The following is a 14680-nucleotide window of genomic DNA, read 5'->3' on the forward strand; positions in this document are numbered from 1 at the left end:
AAAAAACGATGACACCACTCTGACTCAAACCTGCGACTTCGTAGAGGAAAACGCGTTACAAAAGCCGCTATCACCGACAAGTTCTTGTGTTAGAATTGCAGTGCCATCCTAGAAGTAATACACGGTAGTGGCAAAACTTAAACAATAGTTAAAAAAAATCAATTTTAGGAGTCAAACCGAGGCCCTCCTGCAAGTGAGCATCGGAATTCCTGGGATTTCCTGAATTACATAGCAAAAAAACTAAAATTCGAATTTTTGGTAATAGCAAACATTTTATAAAGGAACAAAATGAAAACAAGAACATTTTTCAAAAATACAAAGAATTTCTTGAATATACAGAATATTTTAAAATAGTTTTGAATTACAAGAACATGAATATTTTTTGAAACATGAACATTTTTTGTACATAGTGAAAAAATTAAAAGCGAGAACATTTTCTGAAATTTTTGGACACTCTTTGAAATACAAACATTTTTATGAAATCCGGGAACATTTTTAGAGACATGGACAGTTTTTAAAAATCCAGAACAAATTTTGAAACGTGATCATTCTTTGGGAATATGAACATATTTTGAACGCAAGAACATTTTCGACAATTTCTGTTTTTTTTTTAAATCCGGACATTTTTGAAATAGAAAAATATCAAAGATTTGGACTCGCATCTGCGCACCCGCCTCAGGCCTTCCGCCTCAGGCCCACGCGCCCAACGCTCGACTCGCATCTGCGCACCCGTTCCACAAATTTGAACTCCGGCCCAGTTCTTTACAACCCCCGCGAACGGGCCCGGCCCTAGGGGAGGGGAGTAGTAGTAGTAACCGCTCCTCCCGCACCCCCCACCACCACCACGCGCCGCAGTAAAGCATCGCAATCGGCAGGCAGGGTCTCAATTCCTTCCTCTCGAAAAAAAGGAAATTCCTCCCGCCCTCCCTCCCTCCCTCCCTCCCTCCTTCCTCCTAACCGACCCGCCGCCGTCGACAGCGATGGCCCGCACCAAGCACCCCGCCGTGAGGAAGTCCAAGGCGCCGCCCAAGAAGAAGATCGGGTCCGCTAGCTCCCCGAGCGCGGCGCAGCGCCGGCAGGAGACAGGTCAGCCCGTCCGTCCGTCGGCCCTTCCTTGTTTGTTGCGGGCGTCATGCTAATGGCTTCTTCCTCTCCTTTGCAGATGGCGCCGGCACGTCCGAGACTCCGGTGCGCGAGTCTTCCTTTTTTTTTTTGAGGGGATGCGAGTCTTCCTTCGTTTCGTCTCGTCTCGTTTGGTGTTTTTTTCTTTTTGGGATCTGACTTGCTCCTCACCTGTTCGACGGAATGCAGAGGCGGGCCGGGCAGGGGCCGGCCCCAGCGGCGGCTGAAGGTGCGACCTTCTTTTCGGTTTTACGGCGCGTGTTTAGTGCTAGTATTTAGATCTTGTTTGACAACTTGTAATTTCTCCCCACTTCCTTGTTGTGGACATTTCTTGAGAATGCTACCAGGAACAGTTTTCATGCTTTTCCTCCTGCTGTCCTTTGCCCTTAGGGATGGGTGGATCTGCAGTTCTCTTCTCTTTCTTTGTCCACATCTTAGTTTGTCCAAACCAAGGCAAAGGACTTTGGTTTATCTTTTAGCAAGACGATGGATGATGGGACACGAAGTTCTCAGTTTTGGGATTGCCTTCTTCCTATCACTTGTTATTTTCGTTTTCTGACTGACTCCAGTATCTATCTTTTCTTGGGGAAGCAGGGGCACCTGGGGAACCGACGAAGAGGAAGCCACACCGGTTCAGGCCAGGCACGGTGGCACTGCGGGAGATAAGGAAGTACCAGAAGTCGGTCAATTTTCTCATCCCGTTTGCACCGTTTGTTCGTCTGGTGGGTATCCTCTCTGCACTTTCTATCAACCATCTCGAGTGCACACTGTAAACTGGAATCTTTTGTTGCTAAAAAATTTGCAGGTCAGGGAGATCACCGAATACTACTGCCCTCGAGTCAAACGCTGGACTCCCCAGGCGCTCCTCGCAGTTCAAGAGGTCAATGCTCAGACCTGCCATGTACTATTAGATCTGATGGTTTGATTAGAGTACTATAATGCACATGAATGCAAGATACATTTATCGCCTTAATTCATACAGTAGTTTCTGAATGCTCTCGTATTAATTCAGTTTGATATGATATACTATTTATTTAGCAGCATGGTATTATTTTGCTGGCTGGTAACTCAAAACTGAAATGGGATTACGAGCAAAACGGTATCAATTGTCTTATTCTGTGTGTTGTGCACATCTGGTTGTTTCTTTACGATATACAAGTCTTGCAACATGATCCTGCCCGCACACTCAAAACTCAACTATTGGTTAGATTCCATTTTGCTTATGGAATTTAGGATGTGTAACTGAGAGGAGAGCAAGTGGTAGCAACCAGAGCTACGTTCAATTTTGATTCAGGAAGAGGATCGTGCGATCCAGAAAATTGCATGTTATGGTGATCGCCAAATCATTATCTCTATATCCAGTACATGCTTATCTGTCCGAACCCCAAATGATTATCTCTATATCCAGTACAACAACATAAATACTTTAGAACCATTCAAGTTTATTGTGCATTTATACAAGATTGTTATTTGCACAATAGACTTACTTTAGTCGCCTCTTGCCAGAATTGCCTTCTGTACAACGAGCAAAATAACATAAAGTTGACTAAGCCTCTTGCCAGAATTGCCTTCTTCTGCACAACGAGCAAATACTCCCTCTGTACCATAACATAAAGTTGACTATACTAGTTGAATGTCCGAATTTTTCAGTCACTGGCCTGTGTATTTGCTTTGAATTGACACATAATTCCCTTTTCCTTTCCCTCTGCAGGCTACAGAGTATCACCTCGTCGACATATTTGAAAGGGCACATCTCTGTGCCATCCATGCAAAGCGTGTTACCGTCAGTAAGTTGTCACTGAATGAAAACTTCCTTTCTTTTACAATATTATGCAGAAGGAAACATGCCAGTTATGTAAGAGTTTCAATTACAGGATCGCCTTTGCTTTCATTTGAGGTGATATCTAGTTTCGATGTTGTTTCAAGTTGCAAGAATTCTAACGATTAATGATAGGATCCACAATTGTTATATCTCCGCAGCTCCTCGTATCTGTTGTCAATGAACATACATGTCAAACAAACAGTATATACACTGCATATTAGATATCAAACCTGGCTACTATAACAGGAAATTCAGGGTTGATTACCTTTTTACTCCCTCCATCCGGAATTACTTGTCACGCAAATGAATAAAAATGGATGTATCTAAAACTAAAATACATCTAGATGCATCCATTCCTATGACAAGTATTTCCGGACGGAGGGAGTATTTCTTATCTGAAGGATAAACATTGTAGCACATTAGAATTTTATTTGTAAGTTACATTTTTTGTTTCCTTATAAAACTGAGACACTCTTTTACTGTGACAAATACATGCCCCACTAGAATCATCATCATCATGGTTGTTGCTTCTATTCTAATAAATAAAAAGGATGCTCCTGAACAAATGGAACTATATATGAAGATGTATAGACTAGCATGTTCATGTTAACCTGACTTTTTGTGTGCTGCTACAGTGCAAAAGGACATACAGCTCGCAAGGCGTATCGGCGGGTCGAAGCTTTGGTGATACTAATGGAAGACGTGTTCTGCATCGTAGGGGGGCAAAGACTCTGGTGATACTAATGGGAGATGTTTCATGTGTGGGTGGGTGTGGGGGGAGGTGTTTCATGTGTGGGTGGGTGTGGGGTGGGTGGGTGTTTCATGTGTGGGTGGGTGTGGGGGGAGATGTTTCATGTGTGGGTGGGTGTGGGGGGAGAGGTTTCATGTGTGGGTGGGTGGGTGTGGGGTGATAGTGGTCCGATATGTTTGACTGCGTCGTTAGAAAGTATTGTAGGTGTATCTTCATTTAGTTAGCTCTGTCTTCAAAGTTGATGTGATTCGTTACATTGTTGGTATCATTCGACTCTTTCATTCAGCAGTTGTTCCTGTTGAATTGATTGTGCACAAGTGTGGAACTATTTGCTCACAACTTCCAAAGGTGCGACAATGATGATTACAAATTGATGCGCCAATACAATCGCTACTCGTATAGGAAGGAATTGGATGCCAATTTTTCACTGAGATATCTTTGCTAAAACAGAGGTGTTTTGTCAGGTCACACACACGAAATGCTACTGTCCGGCAGAAACAGCAACGAAAAACACTTTCTTTGGGCATGTCCACATACCATATGACGAGGTAGAGACAGTAATAACTTATCATGTGCTCCCTCCATACCAAAATTCTTATACTCCCTCTTTTCTTAAACAAGAATTTTGGGATGGAGGTAGTATTAGATTTGTGTAGATACTGATGTATCTAGTCATGTTTAGTGTTAGATACATTCATATATGTCTATATACTTGTACTGTTAAACAAGCAAATTGTTTCTTTCTTAAAGCCACCCAGCAAATGTATCAAGCCTGATTAGCATCGCTAGATTAACCTCACTAATTAAGAGCATGTATAATGGTGCTATCTTAAGTGTCACATAGAATAAATAATGAGGTAGAGGAGAAATAACTCATAAAAATAGGGTTGTCTTTTTTTTATTTAAGAGAAGACAAGAGGAAGTGTGTTATCGACTAAAGGGAGGGTGAATAGGCGATTTTTATAATTTCATCACTGAGAAAATTCCAAGTGAGAAAAGTCCTCAGTCATGAACTAAGTGCAGCGGAAGTAGAACCAAATTAGGGGCGCAAAAACGACTACAACAAAGTACCGAGCGAGATTTCAGAGATTCGTTTCGCACATGTCACAAGTACAGAATAAGCAGGTGAAAGTTAACTCAGGTGAAGTTGTGTTGTTAGGCCACTGGTTATAAGTGACATTGTAAATTATTCATTAATTAATTGTTGTTTCTCCTAGAAGAAAAATATATGACATGAATGGTCTGTCGTAATATTTGGAGAGCAACTTATATTATTATGGTGCGACGTCACCCTCACTACGGTAGAATCGAAGCGTCACCCTCCCGTTTGGAGCAATGAAATATGGATACAGGGAGCCACTATCTCGACAACAATGGGAGGGGCAAACTGTCGGCTCCATTTTCCCGTTACTGGGAGAGTTAGGAGAGAGAATGAATCATGACTCTTTTGATGATACGTGCGCTCACCCTCCGGTTTTAATTATAAGTTTTTTTTTAAATTTTTTAGTAAAAGACTACATTCGGATATATATAAACATATTTTAAAGTATAGATTCACTTATTTTGCTTCATATGTAGTCTTTTAATAAAATCTTTAAAAAGACTTATATTTTTTTTTAAGATTTATATTTAGAAACGGAGGGAGCAAAACAGAGGTGTTCGCCAGGTCACACCCAACGCTACTGTCTGACAGAAACAGCAATGAAAAGACACTTTCTCTGGGCATGGCCACATAATGACCATATGATGAGATAAAGACAGTCATAACTTATCATATACAAAGAAGGAGCTCTGATAAAATTAAAACATGTACCTAGCAGATTTACACACACTGACAAAGCCTCGGAACAGACAGATCATCTGGGACATGCTAGGGGTCGCCTAGGGCTGCTACTCATCTACAAACTCTGAACCACCGGGCTGGGATAAGCTACAACACCTCAGGCTACCAACTGTTTCTATCATAACCACGGAAAACATACGAGCAGTGTAATCTACAAAATTTACTATCGACCTCAAACGGGTGCAGAACTTGTTCTCCGGAGTTGATACTTGGGTTCTGGGGGAGGCGCAGAGGTTATCATCATCTCCAACTCCTGAAATTATCATGAAACGGAAGGCATCAGACATGACATGAACATAACATAATATAAGCTACTCCCTCCGATCTTAGCATCCAAAAGAAGTGTTGCTGAATTGAAACAAGAGTCAATTACATCATGCTGACCTAAAACTATTCATAGCCACAAAGTAATGACTACTGTAATCTCGGTAGCATTGTGTTAAGCTAAAAAAAGAATATGATTACAACCTCTGTTTTTGAGACGCCCGACTAGTCGATGAGTCACACTTCCAGGGTCGACTCAACCTCTCGACTCGACTCTTGGGATGAGTCGAGCGACTCGAGCGACTCGAGCGACTAGTCACGACTAGTCGTGGTTTCTGGGTCGAACAACTTATTTACAACTATTTGATAGATATGATTTATAGCACCAGCATCATATCTAGGTGATGTGGTGTTAAACTGATAAATGGCAGGCGCCCATTGCAAGGCTCAAATGGAATTGCACTCAAAATACAGAAAACACAAGCATATGTGCTCTCTGTGGTTTTCTTATACCCGGTCCTTTGTTGCTTCGCATGTGATTATGATTTAGTGAGTACAAACTCTAATGTATTCATTTCTAATGGTGATCTGTTTGTTAAGTGTGGTTCCTGTCAATGTTCATGGCATGTGTTTATGTTACTTTCATGAAGGACTGCAATCTGTATTGATGGATAACTCCAGGATTGTCAATTGTATGAAGAACTGGGGCTTTCATTTTTTAAACTGTGTAATTGCAACCGGGGAAGCAATTCTATAACAACGGTAACTTGCCAAGTATAGGGGCATGATTCAAACAAATGTTCATCAAGATAACCCATGTATGTATTAAATTCTCAGCGTCAACTCAGCTCTTGGCCAAGCAAAGCAAATAAAATCAGGGCGCAAGGCATCTTAATGAATAGCTACGCTACAGAGAAGGCCAATAAAGTTCTATGAATCAACGGTGCAGTTCTAACCGCCTGTTAGAAATAATATGCACAGCTGAAATCACTCACATGGTTAACAAATACTCCCTCCGTTCTTAAATATAAGTCCTTTTAGAGATTTTAATATGGACTACATACGGAGCAAAATGGATGAATCTACACTCTAAAATATGTCTATATACATCCGTATGTAGTCCGTACTGAAACCTCTAAAAAGACTTATATTTAGGAACGGAGGGAGTAAGAAGCAACCGAAACAATTGAGTATAACATATCTGCTTTCAAAAATAAATAGGAGTATATGCACATATCAAGTCCACCATGCAAAACATTGACATGCTTAGCCTAAGTAAACTGGTCAATTTAATGCAGTGGGATATATTCAATTGAATAGCATGCTCAATAACTTCATAAGAGTTTCCTCTAAATTTGAATAAGCAGCGGTTCACTACAATGAATAGTGGAATGCTGTAGTTAGATATCCTCCACCAAAAAGAAGGGGAGAAATGTAGCAGTGTTACAGGAACAGGAGACAAATTACCTTCTGCTTCTTCAACCTCTCGTTCTCCTCTTCTAGACGAGACACCTTGTTTTCGAGCTCATTAGTGTAAGCCTGCCAAGCAGAATACAGTAGCTTATAGTTTTTTATAGAGTAAAATAGTACCTAACGATATGCCTGCAATTTTAGACTAAAAATGTGACAGAAACATGGTTAAAAAAGGCCACATTTTTGCCTAGGCCATAGCAAAGTGCCTAGCGCTTAATCTGCACATAATTGCACATACTTGTGCATGAGCGTGCGCTTTGGTCAGCAAAGAGCAAGGCGGTGGCAATACACACAATTAACGCCTAGCACTTTTTTTTAACTATGAGCAGAAATACATAAATCGACACACTCAACAATAACTTTGCATTAAGGTTGATACTGCAATCAGAATATTATAACAGGACCAGCAGCGGAGATTGCTGCAGGGACCATGGCCCCCCAGCCTAGATTAAATACTTGAAGAAACTTTTAGAGGGAGGTCAGATTAGGAAAAGCATATGCTTTTGGCCCCCCAAACATCCCTATTCTAGGTTTAGCCCCCCCAAGACTTCTTGCCTAGCTCCGTCAGTGAAGAGGACCTAACTCGATACATAGGAAAACAGAAGTAGACAGGAAAATAGAATTAAACCTGCTTCCTCGCTCTGGACCTTGCAGCTGATTCCCTGTTTTTTATCATTCTTTTTTGCCTTCTTTCTACGACCTTATCAGGTATACCATCTGAGGCACCACGCTTGCGCCCAGGTGTCTGAGGATCAGAATGTGCATCGAGCATTGGTGAAGTAATCTGGCCATCCGGGTAAATCGATTCCATGATAGCACCTGTAGCAACAGCCAATGGCCGAGGACCCAAATGACCTGCCATGAAAGGACCTGCCATGCTGGGATGCTGGGGCTCCAAAGTTTGCTGCTGGTACTGCTGTAACCAATGCGCTCCGGGGTTCAAACTGGGCGCAGCAGCCGCAATTACACTGCTCCCAATTGCACCCATGTTAGCTGGCAAGTCCATGGAATCCTTCAAATGCCCTTCAGCGACAACCCCAGCTTTCACCAGGAAATCCTCGAGTGTCATCTCCCCAAACGTCGGCTGCCTCTCCCGCCTGCGCCGACTACCCTCCTCGCCACTTCTCTTGGGCGAATCTTGGATGCCCTTCCACACCTCGTCCACGGTCTTCTTGCTCAGCTCCGGAGGCATCGTGATGCTCCCCTGGCGATGCAGGCCCAGGGTCGGCTCAGACTGGCCGGCGACGCCACCGACAGGATCCATGCCTTCAGGAAACACGCTCTTGAGCAGCTCATCGAGGTTCATACTAAGCAAAGGCTCTGTCAGCTGGCTCTGCACCTCATCAAGGGTGAGGCTGTACAGGGAGCCTTGCCGCGCCAGGCCCTGCGGCTGCTCGCGCTGCCCCGGGCCTGCATAGCAGCCGGTGCCGCCGCCTCCTGCCTGCGACTGCGACGCCATTGCCTGAATCATGAACCGATGCTCTCTTGAACAGGTCGCCCCTATGGGGAACAAAGACCTCAGGAACAACGATGCCCAAAGCAGTCCCCTTTTCCAGCCGCAGAGTCCCGGCCCAGATATCGCCGATCCCCAGATCCACAAGACCGCACGCAGTCACAGGAGCAGGCACCCACGGACGAACCTCCTATATAGACAGTGGCACGTTTGCATCAGACAGAATCGCACAATCGTCCCCGGACAAGGTGACTTGGGAAGAAAAACACAAGCGCGAACAAGAGGGACGCGCAAGGAATCCAATCCAACCTCGAATTTCCCTGGATACGACGTCGAGCAGCGGATTCGAGGGTACTCCGGCGACCGGATCTCCGCTGCTCCGACTTTCGAGCTGGACTCCCCGCAGAACTCAACGGGGCTCCCGCGCGGTTCCCGCCCGCCTGGCGCCGAATCAAGGCCCCGCGTGGCGGTCAGAGCTGGCTGAGGCTAGCGCCTACCATTGGGGGAAGGGAGGAGGAGGCGACGGTGGAGGCAGCCATGGTGGGAGTGGAAGTGGAGGAGAAGGAAAACCGTGGGCGACAGGGGGGCTGGGCCCAACGGGGGACGGAAATGGGCCTGGGTGATTCGGATAAAAAGTGCCGCATTCGGGCGGGGCGTGTCGTGTTCCAGTTTGAGCTTCCAGCAAACACTGTGGTGCGGTTTTGATCGATACAAAATTACAAAATGGAGCTGCTAGTACGATGTTCATGGGTTCAATTAAAATGACTCAAATGCTTGCAGCGTAGCTTTTATTGCAATATAAGAAAAGGGTGTTACAACCGGTGATGGTTTAATGAAAATAACTAGGGGACAATCCGTAAATTTCTTTCGGCATACGTCTCCGGGTACAAAGACACCCACTACAATAAGTTACGCGGTAAGGACGTCTTCTCGCCTATGCCACGTCGATTCTACTGAGCCAACGAAAAAAACTTAAACATGATGGCCCATTGATCCCTGCTTTTTTCATCGCTCGCGCGCAAGCATCCCCTCCTTTACTCTCTCGCGAGCTCTCTCTCCCCCCGCAACCCCCTCGCCGTCGTCGGCACCATCACCACCTACGCCAGCCGATTTCGACGAGTCCCGGCGGCGGGTGGCACACCAACGACTTCCCCTCGCCCCGCTCCTTCCTCCCATCTGTCCAAATCCGTCGATAGAGGCCTCCCACGCTCGCTGCTGACCCTTAGCCTTGGCTAGGGTTTCGGGCACGGTGTCTGATGGGGTTGTCCATTAAGGATAGGGCCATGGACATGCATTTCAGGGCCCTCCAAGGGCCCCACATAGTCATTAAAGTCCCAGGGCCATTGATGCTTCGCTCGGACAAACGAAGGCACTCGGATGACTTCCTCGCATTTAGACGCACACCGGCACTCGGACGAGGCAAGGCATGGACGACGAAGGGTCTGCAACGGCTGCGAGACTTTACCTCTCACTTGAAGTGTTTTAAAGCCTAGCGTTACCGGTAACAACTCTAGTTAAGGCAGCAGTTTCAAGTAACGCCCGGAGTTACTCTCATTTAATGCCCTAGTTATGACGCTCGGTTGGTGATGGCGCCCTCTATATAAGCCGCACCTGAGCTCCTGAACAAGGGTTAAGCACCCCGTGTATTCACACCCCCCATAAGCAAAACTAAGCCTCCGGGCTCGAGATGTAGGGTCTTTACCACTCCTGAGTGGGGCGTGAACTCGTACATCTGAGTGTAACAACCGCACCGTAGCTAGACTCCGCCCCTCATTCGTACCCCTCGTACTATTGTCAGGTTCATTCCCTCGATAGTTGGCGCCCACCGTGGGGCTGCGCATCTAGCGAATTCTAGCGCAATTGGAGTTTTCATCCTTTTCGTCATCATGATGACACTCAGCGGTGAGATCCTCTTCGGCTCTCTCAGCTTCACCGCAGACGATTCGGCGTGGCTGCAGGACGCGCTGTTGGACATCGACGCTCTACCCGCTCGAGGTGCTTCTCACTTTAGCGTGGTGTCACACGGAGTCCTGGTCCGGCAGCCGTCAGTGTTGTATCACTCGGCACCCTTGCGTCCCGCTGCGGTCCGTCGGAAGCGCTTCAGGCGCACACGGCTGCAGCGTTGGATCATGCATGCGGTGGCTCATCAAGCCACATCAAGGCAAGTGTCCATGCTCGATTCTGACGAGCCCATCGTGAGCCTTTTCCCTTCATCAGGCGATGACTCGTCCGACTGCGAGAGCAGCAGAGATGCTGGGGGGTCTCGATGGTCGACACGACCAGGGGAGGAGCTCCTGGTTTCTCTGCTTGAAATTCCGCGGGCACGATTGAAAGGATGTGGATCTCGCCTAGAGGGGGGTGAATAGGTGCTTTAAAATAATTACGGTTTAGGCTTGAACAAATGCGGAATAAAACTAATGTTTAATTTGTCAAGCACAAAACCTACAACAACTAGGTTCACCTATGTGCACCAACAACTTATGCTAAGCAAGATAAACAACTAAGTGATAGCAAGATATATGATAATAAACAATATGGCTATCACAAAGTAAAGTGCATAAGTAAAGGGTTCAGGTAAGAGATAACCGAGGCACGCGGAGATGATGATGTATCCCGAAGTTCACACCCTTGCGGATGCTAATCTCTGTTGGAGCGGTGTGGAGGCACAATGCTCTCCAAGATGCCACTAAGGCCACCGTAATCTCCTCACGCTCTCGCACAATGCAAGATGTCGTGATTCCACTAAGGGACCCTTGAGGGCGGTCACCGAACCCGTACAAATGGCAAACCTTGGGGGCGGTCACCGATACCCGTACAAATTGCTCGGGGCAATCTCCACAACCTAATTGGAGACCCCGACGCTTGCCCGGAGCTTTACACCACTATGATTGAGCTCCGAGACACCACCAAGCTTCTAGGACGCCAAAGCATCCACGAAGAACAATATCTAGGGTACTAAGTACCAAAGGTAATAAGCTTCTCAAATTTCACTTCCATGTATCACCATAGAGAACTCAAACCGATGCAACTAATGCAATGACAAGGGCACACGGAGTGCCCAAGTCCTTCTCTCCCAAATCCCACCAAAGCAACTAATGCTAGGGAGGAAAATGAGAGGAAGAACGAAGAAGAACACGAAGAACTCCAAGATCTAGACCCAAGGGGTTCCCCTCACTTAGAGGAGAAATTGATTGGTGGAAATGTGGATCTAGATCTCCTCTCTCTTTTCCCTCAAGAACTAGCAAGAATCATTGGAGGGATTGAGAGTTAGCAAGCTCGAAGAAGGTCAACAATGGGGGAAGAACTCGAGCTAAAGAGATAAGGTTCAATGGGGAAGAAGACCCCCTTTTATAGGTGGGGCAAAATCCAACCGTTAAGCCTCACAGCCCGCACAGAGCGGTACGACCACTCATGGGAGCGGTACTACCGCTCGGTAGGTTCACCAACCATGCTGAGGCCAAAAAGGATGCAAAAAACAGTCCGACGGAGCGGTACTACCACTCCTGGAGAGGTACTACTGCTAGGGAGCGGTAGTAAAAAATTACTACCTCTCCGGGGGCGGTACTACCGCTACAAGAGCGGTACTACCGCTGGCACCAGGAGCGGTACTACAACTGGATACTGAAACTGGTGTAACTTTCGCATACGGACTCCGAATTCAACGAAACCAAGTTTGTTGGAAAGCTAACGACATGGGATAACACAATCTTGATAGAAATATCAATGAGAAGAAAGTGAGAAAAGTCTCATAAGAGAATGGTGATAACCCTTCTTCGAATAAGACCGGTAAAAACTCCCAACATCGAAAACATCATAGAAGATGCATATGGACTCCGTTTTCGATGAACTCGAGCGTGTCATGAAGATGACCATAAGCTCTAAAACTCACAAAGAGAAATACCAAACAAGAACCAAGAAGTATGATGCAAAGATGCAAATGGTTTGAGCTCTCAACAAACGATACGATCAAGCTACTCACTTGAGAGCCCCCCTTGACAGTACGACAATCTGTCCTAAAACAGAAAACCTATCAAGGGCAAACCTATACCTTGCACCTCGTCCTCTTGAGCTATATGACGATGATATTGGCTTCCTCAAGATGGACCACCTTTCTTGCTTGCGTTGGCTTGATGAAGACTAGTTGATTGCTCCCCCATACACACTATGGGTGAGCCGCTCTTCAGCATATCTTCACAAGTCCATTGCCACCATCCTCCATCACTTGACGTCATCCTCCATGGGTTGTATGAGATATTCATCTTGCTTGCGTTGGCTTCATGAAGACTAGTTGATTGCTCCCCCATACACACTATGGGTGAGCCGCTCTTCAGCATATCTTCACAAGTCCATTGCCACCATCCTCCATCACTTGACGTCATCCTCCATGGGTTGTATGAGATATTTCTCTTGACGCAAGCCCATGGATACACACCTAACCCCATATATAGAACTCTCAAGAAGACCATGAGTTAGTACACAAATACGTACTGGACAATGCTTACCATACCATGGGATCACTTGATCCCTCTCGGTACATCTTGTACGCTTTGTGTGTTGATCATCTTGATTTGCTCTTTGTCTGACGATCTTGATCAACCTTGTGTCTCTATGACCATTCTTTGGATAATACCTTGAATACCACCTTGGTCATCATATAAACTCCTTGAACCCAACAGATGGACTTCAAGAAGTGCCTATGGACAAATCCTATAAATATAACTTAAGGCAACCATTAGTCCATAGGAATTGTCATCAATTACCAAAACCACATATGGAGATATATGCTCTAACAATCTCCCCCATTTTGGTAATTGATGACAACCACTTCAAGAGAGTTTATATAAGGAAATAAGCATAACCAAGCGCACACATACAAAGCAATAATGCATGCGTGCAAGATGTAAATGCTTACGCTATAAAAGCAAAACCCTCTAAACATATCCAAAGTAAACTCTCTAAACTTCTCCCCCATTGGCATCGATTGCCAAAATGGACGAAAAGTTTAGAAAGCCAATATAGTAGGTGGTCCTCCAAGTGTACTTCTCAGCAAATGAGTGCAAAGAAATACACAAATACAATGATAAGTAGTTGGAGGAAAACAAACTATATTGAGGACCCAAAGATTGAAAAAAGAAGGATCGTATGGCACAAAGACATACAAAATAGAAGCAAGCAATCAAAGATACCATATGGAACAAACAATCACATGGTCCTTCGAACCACATGAATAAAAGATACTATGATAAAGGCAAAGGACTGTTTTATCAAAACTAGAGAAGCTCCCCATGATTTGTGCACTAATAAGAGATTTTTGTATTTGATACAAGTGCACAAAATAGGATCGTTGCTCCCCCAAAATTAATAAAAACACACAACGAGTGCAAGAAGATAGATGAGACAATAAGCATATCACTTGCACAAAACAAATGGTTGAGCAACATGTAAAAGAAGCAACTTAAGAATAGGCTCAACCAAAATAATGTGTGTGAGTCATGGCAAAGCACTTGAGAAGACTAAGATAAGGATGAGCATTACTCGTCAACATAGTCTTGATGAAATGAGAAACAAAGTGCAAGACATATCATTCCACACACATACTAGAAAATGGGTTCACAAGCTTACTAATAAACAAAATAAGAACCAATGCTTGTGACAACCCATGGTGAAGATAGGAAATAAGAACCTTGTCAAGAGGAGGAATACCAATCGAAATGGCAAAACCCTCATCAAGACAAGCATGAGGAAAAATAATCTTCACCGACAAAGAGTGCATCAAGATGTAGGAAAATAAGATACACACTCAAGACAAATCCTTTCACGAAGCCACCAAAACTAAAAAAGGAAATGCAACGGTGGACGTCAAAGAAAAGAGGATATCAATTAGAGATGTAACTTCTCTCATGTGTAAAAGATTCTAAGTAGAAGACAATTATGATGATATATATCCACAAA

At 44.8% G+C, this 14680-nt stretch overlaps 2 protein-coding genes across 2 annotated transcripts; one reads left to right on the forward strand and one right to left on the reverse strand.

The window, feature by feature from the left end:
- Positions 1–901: 901 nt before the first annotated feature.
- Positions 902–3761, forward strand: LOC123444282 (histone H3-like). Its single transcript, XM_045120962.1, has 7 exons — positions 902–1086; positions 1163–1188; positions 1312–1351; positions 1717–1844; positions 1928–2002; positions 2834–2909; positions 3580–3761. The coding sequence occupies exons 1-7, from the start codon at positions 981–983 to the stop codon at positions 3630–3632; spliced, it is 504 nt and encodes a 167-aa protein (XP_044976897.1). The 5' UTR covers positions 902–980; the 3' UTR covers positions 3633–3761.
- Positions 3762–5414: 1653 nt separating this feature from the next.
- Positions 5415–9343, reverse strand: LOC123444292 (ABSCISIC ACID-INSENSITIVE 5-like protein 2). The gene is made up of 4 exons (XM_045120973.1): positions 9038–9343; positions 7904–8918; positions 7270–7341; positions 5415–5791 (listed from the first exon to the last, which is right to left on the reverse strand). Exons 2-4 carry the CDS (start codon positions 8744–8746, stop codon positions 5711–5713), a joined length of 996 nt encoding a protein of 331 aa, XP_044976908.1. The 5' UTR covers positions 8747–8918; positions 9038–9343; the 3' UTR covers positions 5415–5710.
- Positions 9344–14680: the final 5337 nt, after the last annotated feature.

Source organism: Hordeum vulgare, chromosome 1H (assembly GCF_904849725.1).
Source record: "Hordeum vulgare subsp. vulgare chromosome 1H, MorexV3_pseudomolecules_assembly, whole genome shotgun sequence".
NCBI classification, from domain to species: Eukaryota; Viridiplantae; Streptophyta; class Magnoliopsida; order Poales; family Poaceae; genus Hordeum; species Hordeum vulgare.

What these genes read in the sequence shown, in the direction of transcription:
- LOC123444292 (XM_045120973.1), bottom strand. Translation starts at nt 8,746, where the DNA reads ATGATTCAGGCAATGGCGTCGCAGTCGCAGGCAGGAGGCGGCGGCACC. An exon ending in GGTCCAGAGCGAGGAAGCAG is followed by an intron (nt 7,342 to 7,903) that starts GTTTAATTCTAT and finishes TCTGCTTGGCAG; the next exon opens with GCTTACACTAATGAGCTCGA. An exon ending in AGAGGTTGAAGAAGCAGAAG is followed by an intron (nt 5,792 to 7,269) that starts GTAATTTGTCTC and finishes TGATAATTTCAG; the next exon opens with GAGTTGGAGATGATGATAAC.
- LOC123444282 (XM_045120962.1), top strand. Translation starts at nt 981, where the DNA reads ATGGCCCGCACCAAGCACCCCGCCGTGAGGAAGTCCAAGGCGCCGCCC. An exon ending in CCGGCACGTCCGAGACTCCG is followed by an intron (nt 1,189 to 1,311) that starts GTGCGCGAGTCT and finishes GACGGAATGCAG; the next exon opens with AGGCGGGCCGGGCAGGGGCC. An exon ending in TTGCACCGTTTGTTCGTCTG is followed by an intron (nt 1,845 to 1,927) that starts GTGGGTATCCTC and finishes AAAAATTTGCAG; the next exon opens with GTCAGGGAGATCACCGAATA.